The 15696-nt window shown below is 45.5% G+C and overlaps 3 protein-coding genes across 5 annotated transcripts; 2 read left to right on the top strand and 1 right to left on the bottom strand.

Moving 5' to 3' along the window:
• Nucleotides 2202-5315, top strand: LOC8081463 (ankyrin repeat-containing protein ITN1). The gene is made up of 4 exons (XM_002468024.2): nucleotides 2202-2500; nucleotides 2601-3401; nucleotides 3721-4130; nucleotides 4239-5315. Exons 1-4 carry the CDS (start codon nucleotides 2479-2481, stop codon nucleotides 5070-5072), a joined length of 2067 nt encoding a protein of 688 aa, XP_002468069.1. The 5' UTR covers nucleotides 2202-2478; the 3' UTR covers nucleotides 5073-5315.
• LOC8084903 (ankyrin repeat-containing protein At5g02620) lies at nucleotides 7307-10795 on the top strand. 3 transcript variants are annotated; one of them, XM_021451975.1, is made up of 2 exons: nucleotides 7307-7663; nucleotides 8462-10795. In XM_021451975.1, exon 2 carries the CDS (start codon nucleotides 8515-8517, stop codon nucleotides 10321-10323), a length of 1809 nt encoding a protein of 602 aa, XP_021307650.1. In that variant the 5' UTR covers nucleotides 7307-7663; nucleotides 8462-8514; the 3' UTR covers nucleotides 10324-10795. The 3 variants fall into 3 exon arrangements, with proteins under 3 accessions (XP_021307650.1, XP_021307655.1, XP_021307659.1); XM_021451980.1 differs by lacking the exon at nucleotides 7307-7663 and adding an exon at nucleotides 7674-7905; XM_021451984.1 differs by lacking the exon at nucleotides 7307-7663 and having other exon boundaries at nucleotides 7912-8917; nucleotides 9023-10795.
• LOC110431923 lies at nucleotides 12354-13863 on the bottom strand. The gene has a single exon (XM_021451742.1). It carries the CDS (start codon nucleotides 13687-13689, stop codon nucleotides 13393-13395), a length of 297 nt encoding a protein of 98 aa, XP_021307417.1. The 5' UTR covers nucleotides 13690-13863; the 3' UTR covers nucleotides 12354-13392.

Genomic DNA, 15696 nt, shown 5'->3' with positions numbered 1-15696 from the left:
GTTTTTGTAGGCTACAGCTATGCCTCTTCTGTTCCATGACTAACAAGTGTATTGATAAGTTTAAACGAATAGGACGAAATCTTTATAGCTAACAGAGGCAAGTGTGGCCGTAAACAGAAAACTAAAATCTTTATGTGAGCTAATACATAAAGTAGTCGTAGCTGTCACAGTCGATTCAAAAAGCTTTTTGATGGCTTTCACGCCTTGTTTAGTTCTTTTTTTTTATAAAATGGTACTGTAGTACTTTCGTTTGTATTTGATAAATATTGTTCAATCATGAATTAACTAGGCTCAAAAAATTCGTCTAACAAATTACAACTAAACTGTACAATCAGTTATTTCTTTTATTAATATTTAATGTTTTATACATGTACTGTAAGATTCGATGTGACAGAAAATATGAAAAATTTTGCGAATTTTTTTGGGAACTAAACAAGCCCTCAGTTCCAACATATGTGCTTTTCAGTTTTACTGTTCCTACGACTTTAACTACTTGATAGGAGTACGTGGACAAGTATTACTACAACTAGAATGCTTTAGCCCTTCCAAATCATTTGATCTACCTGACCCTTAAATAGTTAAATATGCAATGATCATGGCAAGATGAGCAGTTATATGTAAAAACATCATCCAAATCCCATCTAGGGATGCAGAGTCCCATATGTTTTTCTGTCAGTTCGATCCAAAACTTACCTAAAATGAACAAGAAAGCAATACCATACAATTAATTTTGTTATGAACTAAACTAGCTGACCCATATATATATAACATATATGAGTACTGGATACCCACTTGTGTTCTTTATCCAACCTAAGCACCCTGATCTACATGATGACATTGCCCCAACACCACCTTGACATGTTCAAAATCCTTGTTGTTGCCATTACCATCCTAGACACCGGTGCAAGCTGCTACTGATATATCTGTCATGTCACTCCTTAGGCCATGTTGTCCGTTACCATTCTAGACATTTGGGCAAGCTGCTACTGATCTCTACTATGTCACTTCTTAGGTCATTCCTAGCATGCCCTATTGGATTATGGTCTCATCGAACCATGTAGAGTAAGATGTCACTTAGAGGAAAAAAACACGGATACAACAACCTTGTCAGTTGTCAATGTGTTTTGTAAAAGCTACATATGCCTCACCTGACAACATGCTAGAGCAACCGTGAAATGGTGTGTTGTGGCATAAGAATGCTCCCAACACATGCTTTCTAAGGACCGTCACACAATGAGACTGACTAACACAATCAGTGCTATTTACATTGAGAAGAATAATGGTCTCAGTTCGCTGTACCTACATGGAAGCTAAGGCAACTTTTTTCTAGGGCTGTCAACGGTGTATGCCTACATTAGGCCCGCTCTTACTATGTTGTTAGCCTATCATGTGTAGGCCTTTGTTTGCCCTATGATGAGTTCACTATTCTTAGATTGAGTCAGTGATGCCAACATCGTCTGAGCTATACAAACCTCTATGCTAACCATTTGAAGTTTGCAACCACCGCTGAGTCATGGCACCACTGCGTTCCCACCACCATGGCACCATCGTTTGGGTAATTTGACCCTTACAAGAAGTAAGTTCATCAAAGCTAGCCCGACATGAAAAATTGAAAAAAAAAGTATCATTGACTTCAAGCCTCCTCCTATTGTAGTGATAGATGGAGCAAAGGGAGGAGGAGGATGACATGAAGCTAAAAATGTACAAATATAGCATAGAAATAACGTCAGATGAAAGCAGGAGAGAAGCAATATAAAATTATCTTTCTTGGTGGACATGAATCTCGGAGCTAATCTTGTAGTTCACATTACGAAGACATGTGCCCTTAGAGGTAAAATTTACTTTACCATACTATTCTATTCATTACAAGTTGTATGTCATTCTATCTGATCTAGGTACTAGCTTTTGCTACACATCTAATTTTAGATGGTAGAGGTATACATTAAACTACGCATGAATTTATGCATGTTTTAGTTTGTGAAAAACAGTGAATTACCGCATACTTAATGTTACGCTTACACGGATGTAATTCATCTAGTAGTATTAACAAACGCATGTGAGCCTGACAGGCACTTGCACGAAAACAGGAGAGATAATTATTCGTGGGGAAAGCGACAAATGGCCATATGCAACGCATACCGGCAGGTGGCCTGGCGCACTAGGCCCAGCCACATAAACAACAGCGGAAGCCGGGAAACCCAACCCAACCAAACCAAAAGTACCAAACGCCGTTGCGCTCCCATTCCCTCATCACGCCTCACACACACACATACACATACACTGCAGAGAAGACCGCGACGCGAGCCCACCCCACACCGAGCGCCGAGCGCGATCCCTCCCGTCCGTGTCGCCCCCTCTGCGCTCCGCCTTCCTCTTCCACCCCGTCGCTTCCGTGCCATCCGCGGCTCGCCTCCCCACCTCCTATTCCCGCCGCCCCATGCCTCCGGCCCGCCCGTAGGCCGCCCGACGACGACCGCCATGGCCGCCGATTCCGGCAAAGGTGCCCGCCGCTTCCTCGTAACCCTTGATTGGTCCGGCCCGATTCGAGTCTTCTTGTCGATCGTTCGCTGAGGGATCGCTCACCTTGGGGTTGCGCGCAGGGATGGCCGACCTGGAGATCGGGCCGGCGTCGCCGGTCTCGGAGGGGGCGCCGTCGCCGGCGTCGAGCGCGGGCGCCTCCGGGGAGCGGCCCGACCAGTCGCCGTCGCTGCTGGCCAAGCGCCCAGGCCTCGTCATGTCCTTCTCCGGGAAGCGGCTGGACCAGTCGCCGGGCGGGTCGCCGTCGCAGTCGCGCCCGGTGCTCGTCATGTCCCACTCCAGCAACCGCCTCGACCAGTCGCCCGCGCGCCCGGTGCTCGTCATGTCCCGCTCCAGCAATAGGCTGGACCAGTCCTCCCCGGCGTCATCGCCGGCACGCGTGAGGGGGCCCGTGCTCGTCATGTCCGGCTCCAGCAATCGTCTGGAGAGCTCGTCGCCGTCGCCGTCGCCGACGGCCGCGGCCGCCGCCGCGCCGGTGCTGGTGCTCTCCAACTCCGGCAAGCGGATGGACCAGGCGGGCCGGAAGAAGTACGTCAAGCAGGTGACGGGCCGCCACAACGACACGGAGCTCCACCTCGCCGCGCAGCGCGGGGACCTCGAGGCCGTGCGCCAGATCATCGCCGAGATCGACGCGCAGATGACCGGCACCGGCGAGGAGTTCGACAGCGAGGTCGCCGAGATCCGCGCCGCGATAGTAAACGAGTCCAACGAGATGGAGGCGACCGCGCTGCTCATCGCCGCCGAGAAGGGGTTTCTTGACATCGTCGTCGAGCTGCTCAAACACTCCGACAAGGACAGCCTCACCAGGAAGAACAAGTCCGGATTCGATCCTCTGCACGTCGCTGCAAGAGAGGGCCACAGAGGTGAGCATCATACATAAAAGTCCATTGCGTCATACATTACTTCTTATTCCAAGTCCAACTAAAGATCAATCTCTTGTTTCTGTAAGTTGACCAATCTTTAGGAACATGCACACTTGTAACTATTTAATCAACCCTCATGGCTCATTGTTCTCTTACTTGTGAGTTTTCCAGTGTCTGGTGCTGAAATTAATCTATACTGATAATGTATACTGACTGTAGTGTATTATCACTAGCTAGTATCAAGCTTGCTTCCATTTTCAGTTTTTCTCTGTACTTCTTTTATATAGACAAAAAGCCGACTACTGACATCTGTTCACAGATATTGTCAAGGTACTTCTGGATCATGATCCATCCCTTGGGAAAACGTTTGGCCAATCCAAAGTGACTCCTCTCATAACTGCGGCGATTAGAGGCCACACTGCGGTGGTGAACCTGCTGCTGGAGCGAGTTTGTGGTTTGGTTGAGTTATCGAAAGCAAATGGAAAGAATGCCTTGCACTTTGCTGCTCGGCAGGGGCATGTGGAAGTCGTGAAGGCTTTGCTAGATGCTGATACCCAGCTTGCTCGGAGGACTGATAAGAAAGGCCAGACTGCTCTACACATGGCAGTAAAAGGAACTAACCCTTTAGTTGTTCAAGCACTTGTGAATGCCGATCCGGCAATTGTGATGCTACCTGACAGAAATGGCAACTTAGCTTTGCATGTTGCAACCAGAAAGAAAAGATCAGAGGTATTCTTCTGCCCTGTTTATCTGCTGTAGACATTTCAGCATCATTATTTAGTTTCTTGCTTGCAAAATGCAATATTGTTCTGCTCACAGGCTTCTCTCCTTTTGCAGATTGTAAATGTGCTTCTGCTTCTTCCAGATATGAACGTGAATGCATTGACTAGGGATCGGAAGACTGCATTTGACATAGCCGAGGGCCTTCCACTGTCAGAGGAGTCTCAAGAAATAAAGGAGTGTTTAGCCCGTGCTGGTGCAGTCAGAGCAAATGATCTGAATCAGCCTCGGGATGAACTCAGAAAAACAGTGACAGAGATAAAAAAGGATGTACATACTCAGCTTGAGCAGGCCAGAAAAACCAACAAAAATGTCTATGGTATCGCAAAGGAGTTAAGGAAACTCCACAGGGAAGGCATCAACAATGCAACAAATTCAGTCACTGTTGTGGCGGTGCTCTTTGCCACAGTGGCATTTGCTGCAATCTTTACAGTGCCTGGCGGTAACACCAACGATGGTGTAGCAGTAGCTGTGCACGCAACAGCCTTCAAGGTCTTCTTCATCTTCAACGCCATTGCCCTTTTCACATCGTTAGCAGTAGTGGTGGTCCAGATAACACTGGTTAGGGGTGAGACCAAAGCAGAGAGGCGGGTGATCGAGATCATCAACAAGCTGATGTGGCTGGCTTCAGTATGCACGACAGTTGCGTTCATATCATCCTCTTACATTGTAGTGGGGCGGCGCTTGAAGTGGGCGGCTCTTCTAGTAACCCTGATAGGTGGGGTGATCATGGCTGGTGTGCTTGGTACAATGACATACTACGTGGTGAAGTCTAAGCGCACACGTAAAATCAGGAGGAAGGTGAAGTCAACAAGGAGGAGCGGCTCAAACTCATGGCAGCACAATTCGGAGTTCTCGGATTCAGAGATCGACCGTATTTATGCCATTTGAAGCCGGTACAGCTGGTTCCTTCAAACCTTTTGGCAGTGATACAACACGAATGTATATTATAAGCATCAATCACAACCCTTGAGATGCTAGGGGGTTAACTTTGTACATTCAAATAAGCTGGTGTAAACTGCCATTCCCCTTGTTCATGAATCAGCGGGAGGCGACGGTCTTGGTTGTATACTACTTACAGATAGATTTGTCATCAGATTATATAGTATATTATATATTCAGCATATTGTGTCCTCCTTGTGCATGGCTTTGATCAGAATCATGTCAGCCGCTACTCAGTTCAAATGACAGTTGCATGATATATTTGGATACCCTTGTTTTGATATTCTGATCTCGTTGACGCGTCCATGGAGAAGAGACAGCAGCGAGGGGATACCCTTTTCCAGTCGTTTTCCACAGCACGTGAGAGCGAGAGGTGAGAAATTTGCCGTTCTGATATTCGGTTGCTAGGTGTTCTTTCTCTCTGTATATAGGACAGGACACCCTGGGGCTGGAGTGCACTTGGAATTTGGAAGCCATGTGGTGATGGAGACGGGCAATCAGGAGGCGGCATCGTCTAGCCATGTAGGGTAGGGGAGAGGAGAGCTTGGCGGCATCTTGATCGCCGTTCGTCTCGCTCCAGCAACGTCTGGATTCTGGAAACCTCATGCGTGGAGCAACTCCAACCTCCAAATCCCTAAATTAAGCCTTTAAATTTTTATTTACATGCTATGATAAAAAAAGTAGGAGTTCAAATTAAGACCCAACTCCAAATCTCCAATCCACTTCCTAAACAAGTAGGATAGGGGGTTTTAGATGTGAGGGGTTGAAACTGAGGGCATGGAAAATGGGAGCCTAAATAGAAGGTGGGTTGGAGTTGATTTTTTTAATAAGTCCCTAGATTTAGAATAGGGATTTGTTTAGGAGGTGAGTTACGGTCTAGAAAGAAACCGACACCAGAGAGGTGGTTGTTACGCTTACGCATGTCCCAAAGCGTGAAAGCCGTGTGAATTGAAGGCACTGACGATAGGCTCATCAGCTGACTTGTCTACTCGCAGTCAATGCTTATTGTAAAAAGAACGATTAGCTTGATTAGCAGGTGAAAACCACACTGTGCGCCTGAATCAGATGATGGCTGCAAGTTTGTTACTGGTATTGATAATGTGTAGCATTAATTAGCAAGATTATCTTTGAACTTTTACAATTCAGAAAGGATCGGGGTGAAAGAAACCCTAGCGATCAAAAGAATGGCCACTTTACATACAATTGTTACTGTCATTTTCGTTCCTTCGTGACGAAGTTCGCAGAGGTTGGATAGATGATGGATGGAAGCTGGAGCTCGACCGTCAGTGCGCCACCACCAGCACGAGATTTCGCTTTGGAGCTTTACGCATATGCGAATCCTGTAAATTAAAGCTCCTACACCTAAAGCCCACGCCTTTGTGGTATGTTATGCATGTAGAGTGCAGGCTTTCTACCAGTTTGTAGTGGTAGTATAGAAGAACGTTCTTATCCCAGCCGTATTTGCCATGAACTTTGCTTTTTAAAAAAATACGTACATAATAAATACATGTCGATCATGAACTCATTCATGCATGGTCGATAATATATAATAATAACCAGTACGAATGTATGATAATTCCCATTCCTCTGTCAGTTGTCCATCTCGTTTGCTTGCTATCATTACCTAGTGCAGTGTTCCTGAGCTGAACTGACCGCCGACAGCGAAATCTCGGCATGATCTGTACAAGTCGCCTCGCCGGTTTTGAACTGGTCGGCGAGCAAAGGGTACGTATCCGTCCGATCGCTCGGTAACCTGCGTCCCGGCCGTCGATGCGTCGGGCGCATCTATCTCGTTGCCAGCGTCAATGGATGAGGCGGCACTGCACTCGTGCCGCGTCAACGGTCGACGCCCACCTTTTGTTTCCGGCGCTGAGCTCTCGTCCAAAACAATCGCTCCGCCATCATCCAATCAAGAGGTCGTAGAAAAATGTGTGGACCCTCGCGGCATGAACACGAAAATGACATTCACAGAAATTTAAAAGATAATGCATACACCACGAGGAAAATAACAGAAGAAGAAACAAATTAGCATGAGCAACCCCAAGAAATCGAAGTAAATATAAAACAAAACAAAACAAAACAGACATCGGTCGTCACCTAACATTTGCAGCGACCACCAACTGCAACTCAACGATGGCTCTAAATCAGCGTTAGTTATGCATCCACGTCACTGCTCACAATTAGTCATGCTCGTTTTCTTAATTTAGGCACAAGAAAACGAGCACACAGAGAAAACTCTTTCTTTTTTTTTTCAATAACAAGTATAAACAAAACAAAAGCCGGGAAAAAAAAACAAAACAATCCAGGAATTCGATTCCGTTTCCCCCATTCCTGCTGCTCATGCGTTGATTCAACTTGGGATTTATTTATCGATCGACGACGATCGGCCAGCTCGTCGTCCCTTGTCTTCTTCCTCGCATCATCATCATCATCCACTGATCCGCCCTGTGTGTGCCCTGTGGATTAGGGGCCGGGCCCCATGGCTCACATGCACGCCGGGGACGAGAGCTGGAGGATGCGCCGCAGAGCTCGTCACGCCGGTATGTTTTTTTGGGGGTTCCGGCAGCCACCCATGTGTGCGTGTCTGCCCCTGCCTGCCGCCGCCCAATTCCGCCTGTTCGCGGAGAGAAATTGGGGGGGCACGCATGGCGTCCCGGCCGGATTCTATATTTCCAACGACGCGGATTCCGGATTCCCATCATGCGTTCCATTGCTCGTGCGATCGATTCGCTACTGCCGGCCGGTTGATCTGCTTCCTGGCTGCCTTTTCGTTCGTGGCGAGGTCTGTCTGAGGTGGAAGTGTGGCCGGTGGCGGCTTTCTTTCCGCAGTGATTGCATTGCATTGCATCGCGTCGTCACACGGGACATGCATGATTGGGAGAATGAGAGGTCGACGGGCGTTGCTTAGCCGCGTTGCGATCGTTTTCATGATTGGGAGTACTATGCTATTGCTAGACCAATTTATGTGTGTTTTTCTGACGCAAATTGGGGGGGGTGCTTTTGTGTGGGTGTGTAGATGGAGTGGGGAGGGCACTTGCATCTGCATGCCCTCCTTTTACAATTGCTTCATTCATTCACACACTCTTTTTTTCTTCTTCTTCTTTTTTTGCTGGGTCGACCTTTTCGTCTCTTCTTTTTCGTCACTCCTTGTTCCGGTCATGGATTTTATTTCCACGTTGAGCTGGGATTGGGTATTGTTTTTGAGACATGGATAGGCTAGAATTGGGAGAAACAAAAAAGACCTGTATGTAGTAGGTAAATTGGGCAAGTGGGGGGAAAAGGAGGGACGAAATGCTGCCAGGCGCCGCCTAATGGAGTAACGTGGGTTGTCATTTCAGCCATTAATTGTTGCTGCATCTTGACGACGAGCCCGCGAGGAGTTTGATTTGATATGGAAGCGAAGAACCAAACCGGTGGCGACGAGGAGTGCAGCAGGCCGCAGCAGCAGCCGGTGGTGATGGACTCGCCGAGGGCGGCTCAGGCGGCGACGCGGCGCAAGAAGATGACGAAGCAGCTGACGGGGAAGCGGGACGACACGGCGATGCACGCGGCGGCGCGCGCCGGGCAGCTCGCGTCCATGCGGGAGATGATGTCCGGCAAGGACGCCGAGGAGCTCGGGGCGCTGCTATCGCGGCAGAACCAGGCCGGGGAGACGCCGCTGTTCGTGGCCGCCGAGTACGGGTACGTGGCCCTGGTGGGGGAGATGATCAGGTGCCACGACGTCGCCACCGCCAGCATCAAGGCCCGCAGCGGCTACGACGCGCTCCACATCGCCGCCAAGCAAGGGGATGTAGGTATTGATTGGTTGGTTTTTCATCAGTTTCTTTCTCATTCTCATGCATATGCATGCATGCATGATCGCCATCCATGTCCCACCATCATTGCACTCAACTGTACAGACGTCGTGAGGGAGCTGCTGCAGGCGCTGCCTCAGCTGTCGCTGACGGTGGACTCGTCGAACACGACGGCGCTGAACTCGGCGGCGACGCAGGGACACTTGGACGTGGTGAGGCTCCTGCTGCAGGTGGACAGGAGCCTGGCGCTGATCGCGCGCAGCAACGGCAAGACGGCGCTGCACTCGGCGGCGCGGAACGGGCACGTGGAGGTGGTGCGCGCGCTGCTGGAGGCGGAGCCCAGCATCGCGCTGCGCACGGACAAGAAGGGCCAGACCGCGCTGCACATGGCCTCCAAGGCCACCCGGCTGGACCTCGTCGACGCGCTCCTCGCCGCCGAGCCGGCGCTGCTGAACCAGAAGGACAACAAGGGCAACACCGCGCTGCACATCGCGGCGCGCAAGGCGCGGCACGAGATCATCAGGCGGCTGGTCACGATGCCCGACACGGACCTCAAGGCGATCAACCGGTCCGGCGAGACCCCGCTGGACACGGCGGAGAAGATGGGCAACGGCGACGCGGCTGAGCTGCTGGCGGAGCACGGCGTGCAGTCGGCGCGCGCCATCAGCCCGGGCGCCGGCGGCGGGAACAACAAGCAGCAGCGCGAGCTGAAGCAGCAGGTGAGCGACATCAAGCACGAGGTGCACTCGCAGCTGGAGCAGACGCGGCAGACCCGGGTGCGGATGCAGGGCATCGCGAAGCGCATCAACAAGCTGCACGAGGAAGGGCTGAACAACGCCATCAACTCGACGACGGTGGTGGCCGTGCTGATCGCGACGGTGGCGTTCGCGGGCATCTTCACGGTGCCCGGGGAGTACGTTGAGGACCCCCGCAGCAGCCTGACGCCCGGGAAGGACGTCGGGGAGGCCAACATCTCCCACCAGACGGCGTTCATCATCTTCTTCGTCTTCGACTCGGTGTCGCTCTTCATCTCGCTGGCCGTGGTGGTGGTGCAGACGTCGGTGGTGGTGATCGAGCGCAAGGCCAAGAAGCAGATGATGGCGGTGATCAACAAGCTCATGTGGGTGGCCTGCGTGCTCATCAGCGTCTCCTTCCTGGCGCTGTCGTTCGTGGTGGTGGGCCGCGCCGAGCGGTGGCTGGCCGTGTCCGTCACCATCATGGGCACCACCATCCTGGCCACCACCATCGGCACCATGCTCTACTGGGTGATCGCGCACCGCATGGAGGCCAAGCGGATTCGCACCAACAAGCGCAACAGGCTCAGCCGCTCCCGCTCCTTGTCCATCTCCGGCATGTCGGAGGGCGAGTGGGTCGAGGAGGAGTACAAGAGGATGTACGCCATCTGACATTCTGACTCTGACCATCCCACCCACGCTAGCTACCTGCATGCTTAATTTCATCTCGTGCATTTCAATTGCATGAGCATCGATCGCATTGCCACAAGTACGTTGCCGTGCTTCGGCCCGGGCTAACATTTTTCTTCAGTAACTCTTGCTGATGGTTCTTTTTTGCTGAGGACGGAAGTAGCAACTAGCGAATAAACCTACCATTTAGATTGTTAGAACCCTGTGCGTGCGCCTCCTGCGAGATTAGTAAAATCTGTCTACGTCAAGAGGAAAAGCTGATTGCTGAAGCCATGATAGAAGATAGCGCAGTGTTGCCACGCCAGTGGACTTGTTATTGACTTCACCAGACCATGTATGTATGTAGTATATTAGTGGAAGATTTTATTAGAAGCTCTAGACGACCATGCACTTTACATTATCTGACTCTGACTCAAGTATAAGTATGGTAGTCAAAAGAAACTGATTAGAATCATGGCACGGTGACAAAGATGACCATGCTCCATGCACTTTTTCATCGTAACTTATGCACTGCATGCATTTAAGTGGATCACCATGGTTGTACACTTTGGGGATACATGAGGCAAAAGGTGAAGGTGTTCAATTTTATGTGTTACATATAAAGAAATAAATTTGAAAGTTAATTGCTCTAGTAAATTAACATGCTAAGTTGTTAACTATGTTAATTAGGTACCTACTATTCGTCATCTGAAAAAAAAAACTACCTTCTATTTGTGATCATCGTTTTTATCTTAAATGTGAAAACGTTGAATTGGATTATAAGATATATAATTAACAAGGGGTGATGAACTTATGATGTAACGACTATGACCATAGCAAATACAAATATACGTCGTCGAAGAAGGAAACTAGAGTTTGTTATGCTTTTAAAGAACAATTGTGCTAATTACTGTGATTTTAAAATGCACGAGGTTGTACAACATGTCTTGATCACACACCCATTTATGTGATCGCTAATAACATGCATAGCCAATGACCCAATATATCAAGGGCTCTGTTTGCTTTAGCTATTGCGGGATTAAGCTGTGTTTATATAGTCGTGGCTCTATGGCCGCATTTCCTGATTCTGCACCGGCAATGTTATTATCATTTTTTTTGCTTGAATGGTGAAAACAATCTAAACAATGTAGGGTGTTTTTTGATTTTTTTTTGTTATTCTCATCAGAGTTAAGTTGGACCAAACAAGTCCATGGGTCATATATGAAAATATAGTGTACAATATTTTAAATTCATTCAAAATATTAAAAACCAACTTTCTCTTAGAAATATGACAATGATAAATTTTTAGGATTTTTTAAAGTGGCATAAAAGAAGTGCTCTCAAAACACCATGGGGTTTTTTTTGCGATAGAAATTTCTTTTGAGAGAAACTACTGTGAGGAATGGGTGTATCCAAACTAGAAGTCCACTTTAGGGCCCTCAATTTTCGCAAAACTCTGTTTTTCATCTTTGAACATCAAAACCGGATAAAATACATCCCTCAACTTTTGAAACCATGCATATTACGTCCTTGACATGGTTATGAGCGGTTTTGAATGTAGTTTTGTCTTTTTCATTTTTATTTATTTCGACTGAATATTATAAAATTATAGTAAAACACATAAAATTTATAAAATAGTAAATCTGATTTTGTTGGACTCCAGATAAGTAGATCTATACAATGAACATATAATATAGAATGCTTTAGTATAAAAATTTTGTTGTAGCTTTAAATCTATGTTTTCCTATAATTAGTTAGAATAATTCATAGCTATAGTTTGTATGGTCCAATTGTGATGAATTTTTTATATTGGGCTAATTATTATATGTTTAAACCATGGTAAAAATTTCATACTCATTAGATCATGTATAACTTAGTTATAGATTTATTAAGGTTTAACAAGCATAAACCTAACTAAGTAATACATGATCCAATGAGTATGAATCTTTTACTACAACTCAAGCATAGAATAATTAGCCCACTATATAAATTTCATCACAATTGGACCATAGAAACTGTAGCTATAATTAGTCTAATTAAATACAGAAAAGCATAAATCTAAAGCTGCATCAAAAATTTTGTACTAAAACATACTATATTATATATTAAATATGTATATCTACTCATTTGAAGTACAACAAAATTGAGTTTTCTATTTTATGTTTTTTATGTGATTTACTGTGATTTTTTTTAAATTCAGCCGAAATAAATAAAAAAATTAAAACCGCTTTCAAAACCAGGTCAGAGATGTAATGTGTATAATTTTAAAAGTTGAGGGATATATTTTATCTGATTTTAGAGTTCAGAAATAAAAATCAGACTTTCGTAAAAGTTGAGGGACATAACCTGGACTTTTTCCTCCAAACTACTCGTAGCACGCGTGTAGGCCTTTTCTTTGCTCTTCTTAACTGGGCCAGATGGGCCGAGGTACCTGCATACGAGCTAGCACGTGGCCCACAGCCTTGACAATAAACTGGTTCAGTAAAACACACAGTTCGAACATGACATATCAGAGTGAGAAAGTAATTTAGAAATGGGGATCCATTTCAAAAAGGAAAAAAGGAAGGGGGAGTTGGTTGGATTGTAGTTACAAAGTATGTTACTAAGGAAATTATTGTTATGCATGTTTAATAAACAATCCAACCAAAATCTAGTCTTTATTAAACATGCATAACACATATCTCAATGCAGATTCGCATTGAGAAGTGTTTTCTAAAAACGAATTTAAGGAAAGAGAGAGTGAGAGCACATTTAACTTTACCCAAGGCTGGATTCTAGTTTCTAAACAGTACAGTGACTCCACAGACAACTTCATTGTAATGACAAATCAAACTCATTATATTTACGTAGAATCAACATGCCATCCAGTGGCATGAGCTATGTATATACCTAGCTACTAGGTCAGATGAAAATTAAGTGAACTTCATAACGAACATATAACTGAAAGTTAATACTCCGTACAAAACTAACTACACATCATTTTGATGATCTCGGAGGTACAGTAAAGACACACGGTGCAGTGCAGAGATACAATTCCCATGTATCTATCCGTCAATACCTGCTTGCGTGCGATCAGATGCAGTCGTCGGTGCAGCGTCTGTAGCAGGCTCCGAAGCAGGAGCCGATGGCCAAGGCCCTGCAATTGTGACATGTTTCAGGATAGTCCTTGCAGATGATGTTGCCTGTGGTGCAAGCCGAGCCACTGTCCTCGCAGCCCAAGGAGCACTTGGCGCGACAGTAGTCGCTGCATTTTGTCACCCCCGCCGCCGCCGGCATTATCTCCTTGCTGAGGATCAGCAGCAGGAAGAAGACGACGACGACGGCAGCAACGCTGGCCACCTTTGGAATGGGGGCACCAGCTGAAGCCATGGCTGACGGAGCAAAGCTCTGGAGGATGATCTGTAGGGAGCAATAGCACAACACTTGCTAGCTAGGAGAAATTAAGAGCTGTGGTGGTGATCTGATTGGAACAAGTGCGTGAATAGAGCTACCATATGTAGGCAGGAAGCAATGCGAGCTGGGGAAATGTGAAATTTTAGGGTTGTTCACTATTGTCACCCTGGCAAGATTATTGTTTTTGTTATATAATATTATGTTGTATATGCTTGTGTATGTCGTAGTTGCCAGCACGATTTCGGCCGGAAGCCCAGAAGCTGACATGGTGGAGTACAAAAGTATTCCGTGCTTGATTAACTGTGAGCTGTACCTCATGTTGTTTTTTTAATAAAGACAATTAAAAGAGTGTCTCATCATAGCCGATATATCTATAAAAAAATAATAGCTAGTATAAAAGATAGATAATTTGATACGAAACGATCTCTTAAAAATAAGACTGGATCAAAAACTAATCTGATTGTCTTCTTTGTTTGCTGCCGTCCCTCGAAGCTTGAAAATTGCTCGTGAAACATAAGCATTGCATTTTGACATCTTTTCAAGTTATTAAGCAAATCCGATCCCGTCTTATGCACACATGGATGCAGTAAAATTAAGGGGGCTTCAAAACGTGAAATACTTAAACGAAAATTATCCTTAGGCAGAAAGCGTGTGAAAAATTGAAATATAAATACATGTGTTTGGACGACCGTACCCTCGTTGTAATTTTATGTTATTAATTAATGCTTTTGGTATTTTTATTTTACTATACAGAAATGACTTTTATGCTTACCATCTGTGCCGTGGGTAAACAGTTCATTTGTCGAGCCCTTATTCCCGTGATCTCGCTGATATATGTAACATATATATAGTTCTAAGAGCAACTTCAAGAGCTTAGTTATTTTTATTGTGGAGGCTATTTTACAATTTGTATAATAAAAGTTATGCTACAACAGATGTGTTATCTGATTTGTAAAATATAAAATTAGTTGATTTTTGGTGACTATAATAGGCAACCACTGACACTGTCTAACTAGTTTTGTAAAATAATAAGACTGTTGTGGACTTTTTTTTAAAAAAAACTATTTTACAAAGTGTCTAAATAATGAAATTTGACTACTAATTTTAACCAAGCTTTTGAAGTTACTCGTATCATCGCATTGTACAATGGAGTAAAAAATGAATTAATTAAATCCAAGATTACTCGAACGCCTGCTATATATATATTATTCGTTGAAACTTGAAACCCTGCCAAAAAAGACAACGATACAACAACTGGATTGATTCTACACGTACTTCCTTCCTACCGTTAAAGAAAGTCATTTTAGATAAGGTTCGAGTTAAACATTAAGAATATAAATCATAAATAACTTTTAAGTTGTTAAATTTAGAAATATAAAAATCATATAAATAGATTTATCTTAAAAAATATTTTCATAAAAATATATATATACCATTTTTTGATAAATAGTTTTATAAAAACAAAGAGTCAAAGTTAGACTTTAAAGAGAGTGTTGTTGTCCTAAACGAATTTCTTTATGGGTATGAGGAAGCACGTGCCAAGCAGTTGTAATATGTATGAGAGCGGGCTGGTGAATGGTGATCGACTGCGGGAGCTGTGAGAACAATGGCAAGTCACGCCTTGTTTACTTCCCAAAAAATTTTACAAAATTTTTCACATTCTCCGTCACATCGAATCTTTAGACGTATGCATGGAATATTAAATATAGACAAAAATAAAAACTAATTACACAGTTTGTTCGAAATTGACGAGACGAATCTTTTGAGCCTAGTTAGTGCATGATTGGATAATATTTGTCAAATACAAACGAAAGTGCTACAGTATCCGTTTTGCAAAATTTTTTGGAACTAAACAAGGCCTCAATTGGCGGATATGATGTCTCTGTATATCGTACCCACTGGCTGGAAAAAGGTGGCGGCGACGGTTGGGAGTTGGCGGTGGCGACAGAGAGGTCATCGCATGAGATAAAGGGTTCGTCGCAA

The sequence above is a fragment of the Sorghum bicolor genome, chromosome 1 (genome assembly GCF_000003195.3).
Source record: "Sorghum bicolor cultivar BTx623 chromosome 1, Sorghum_bicolor_NCBIv3, whole genome shotgun sequence".
In the NCBI taxonomy this organism is placed as follows: Eukaryota; Viridiplantae; Streptophyta; class Magnoliopsida; order Poales; family Poaceae; genus Sorghum; species Sorghum bicolor.
This window is presented reverse-complemented; position numbering and strand designations above follow the sequence as displayed.

Excerpts from the sequence above, each read along its gene's own strand:
- LOC110431923 (XM_021451742.1), bottom strand. The coding sequence starts at position 13,689 with ATGGCTTCAGCTGGTGCCCCCATTCCAAAGGTGGCCAGCGTTGCTGCC.
- LOC8084903 (XM_021451975.1), top strand. The coding sequence starts at position 8,515 with ATGGAAGCGAAGAACCAAACCGGTGGCGACGAGGAGTGCAGCAGGCCG.
- LOC8081463 (XM_002468024.2), top strand. The coding sequence starts at position 2,479 with ATGGCCGCCGATTCCGGCAAAG. Across the intron at positions 2,501-2,600 it reads GGCCGCCGATTCCGGCAAAG|GGATGGCCGACCTGGAGATC; the intron begins GTGCCCGCCGCT and ends GGTTGCGCGCAG. Across the intron at positions 3,402-3,720 it reads TGCAAGAGAGGGCCACAGAG|ATATTGTCAAGGTACTTCTG; the intron begins GTGAGCATCATA and ends ATCTGTTCACAG.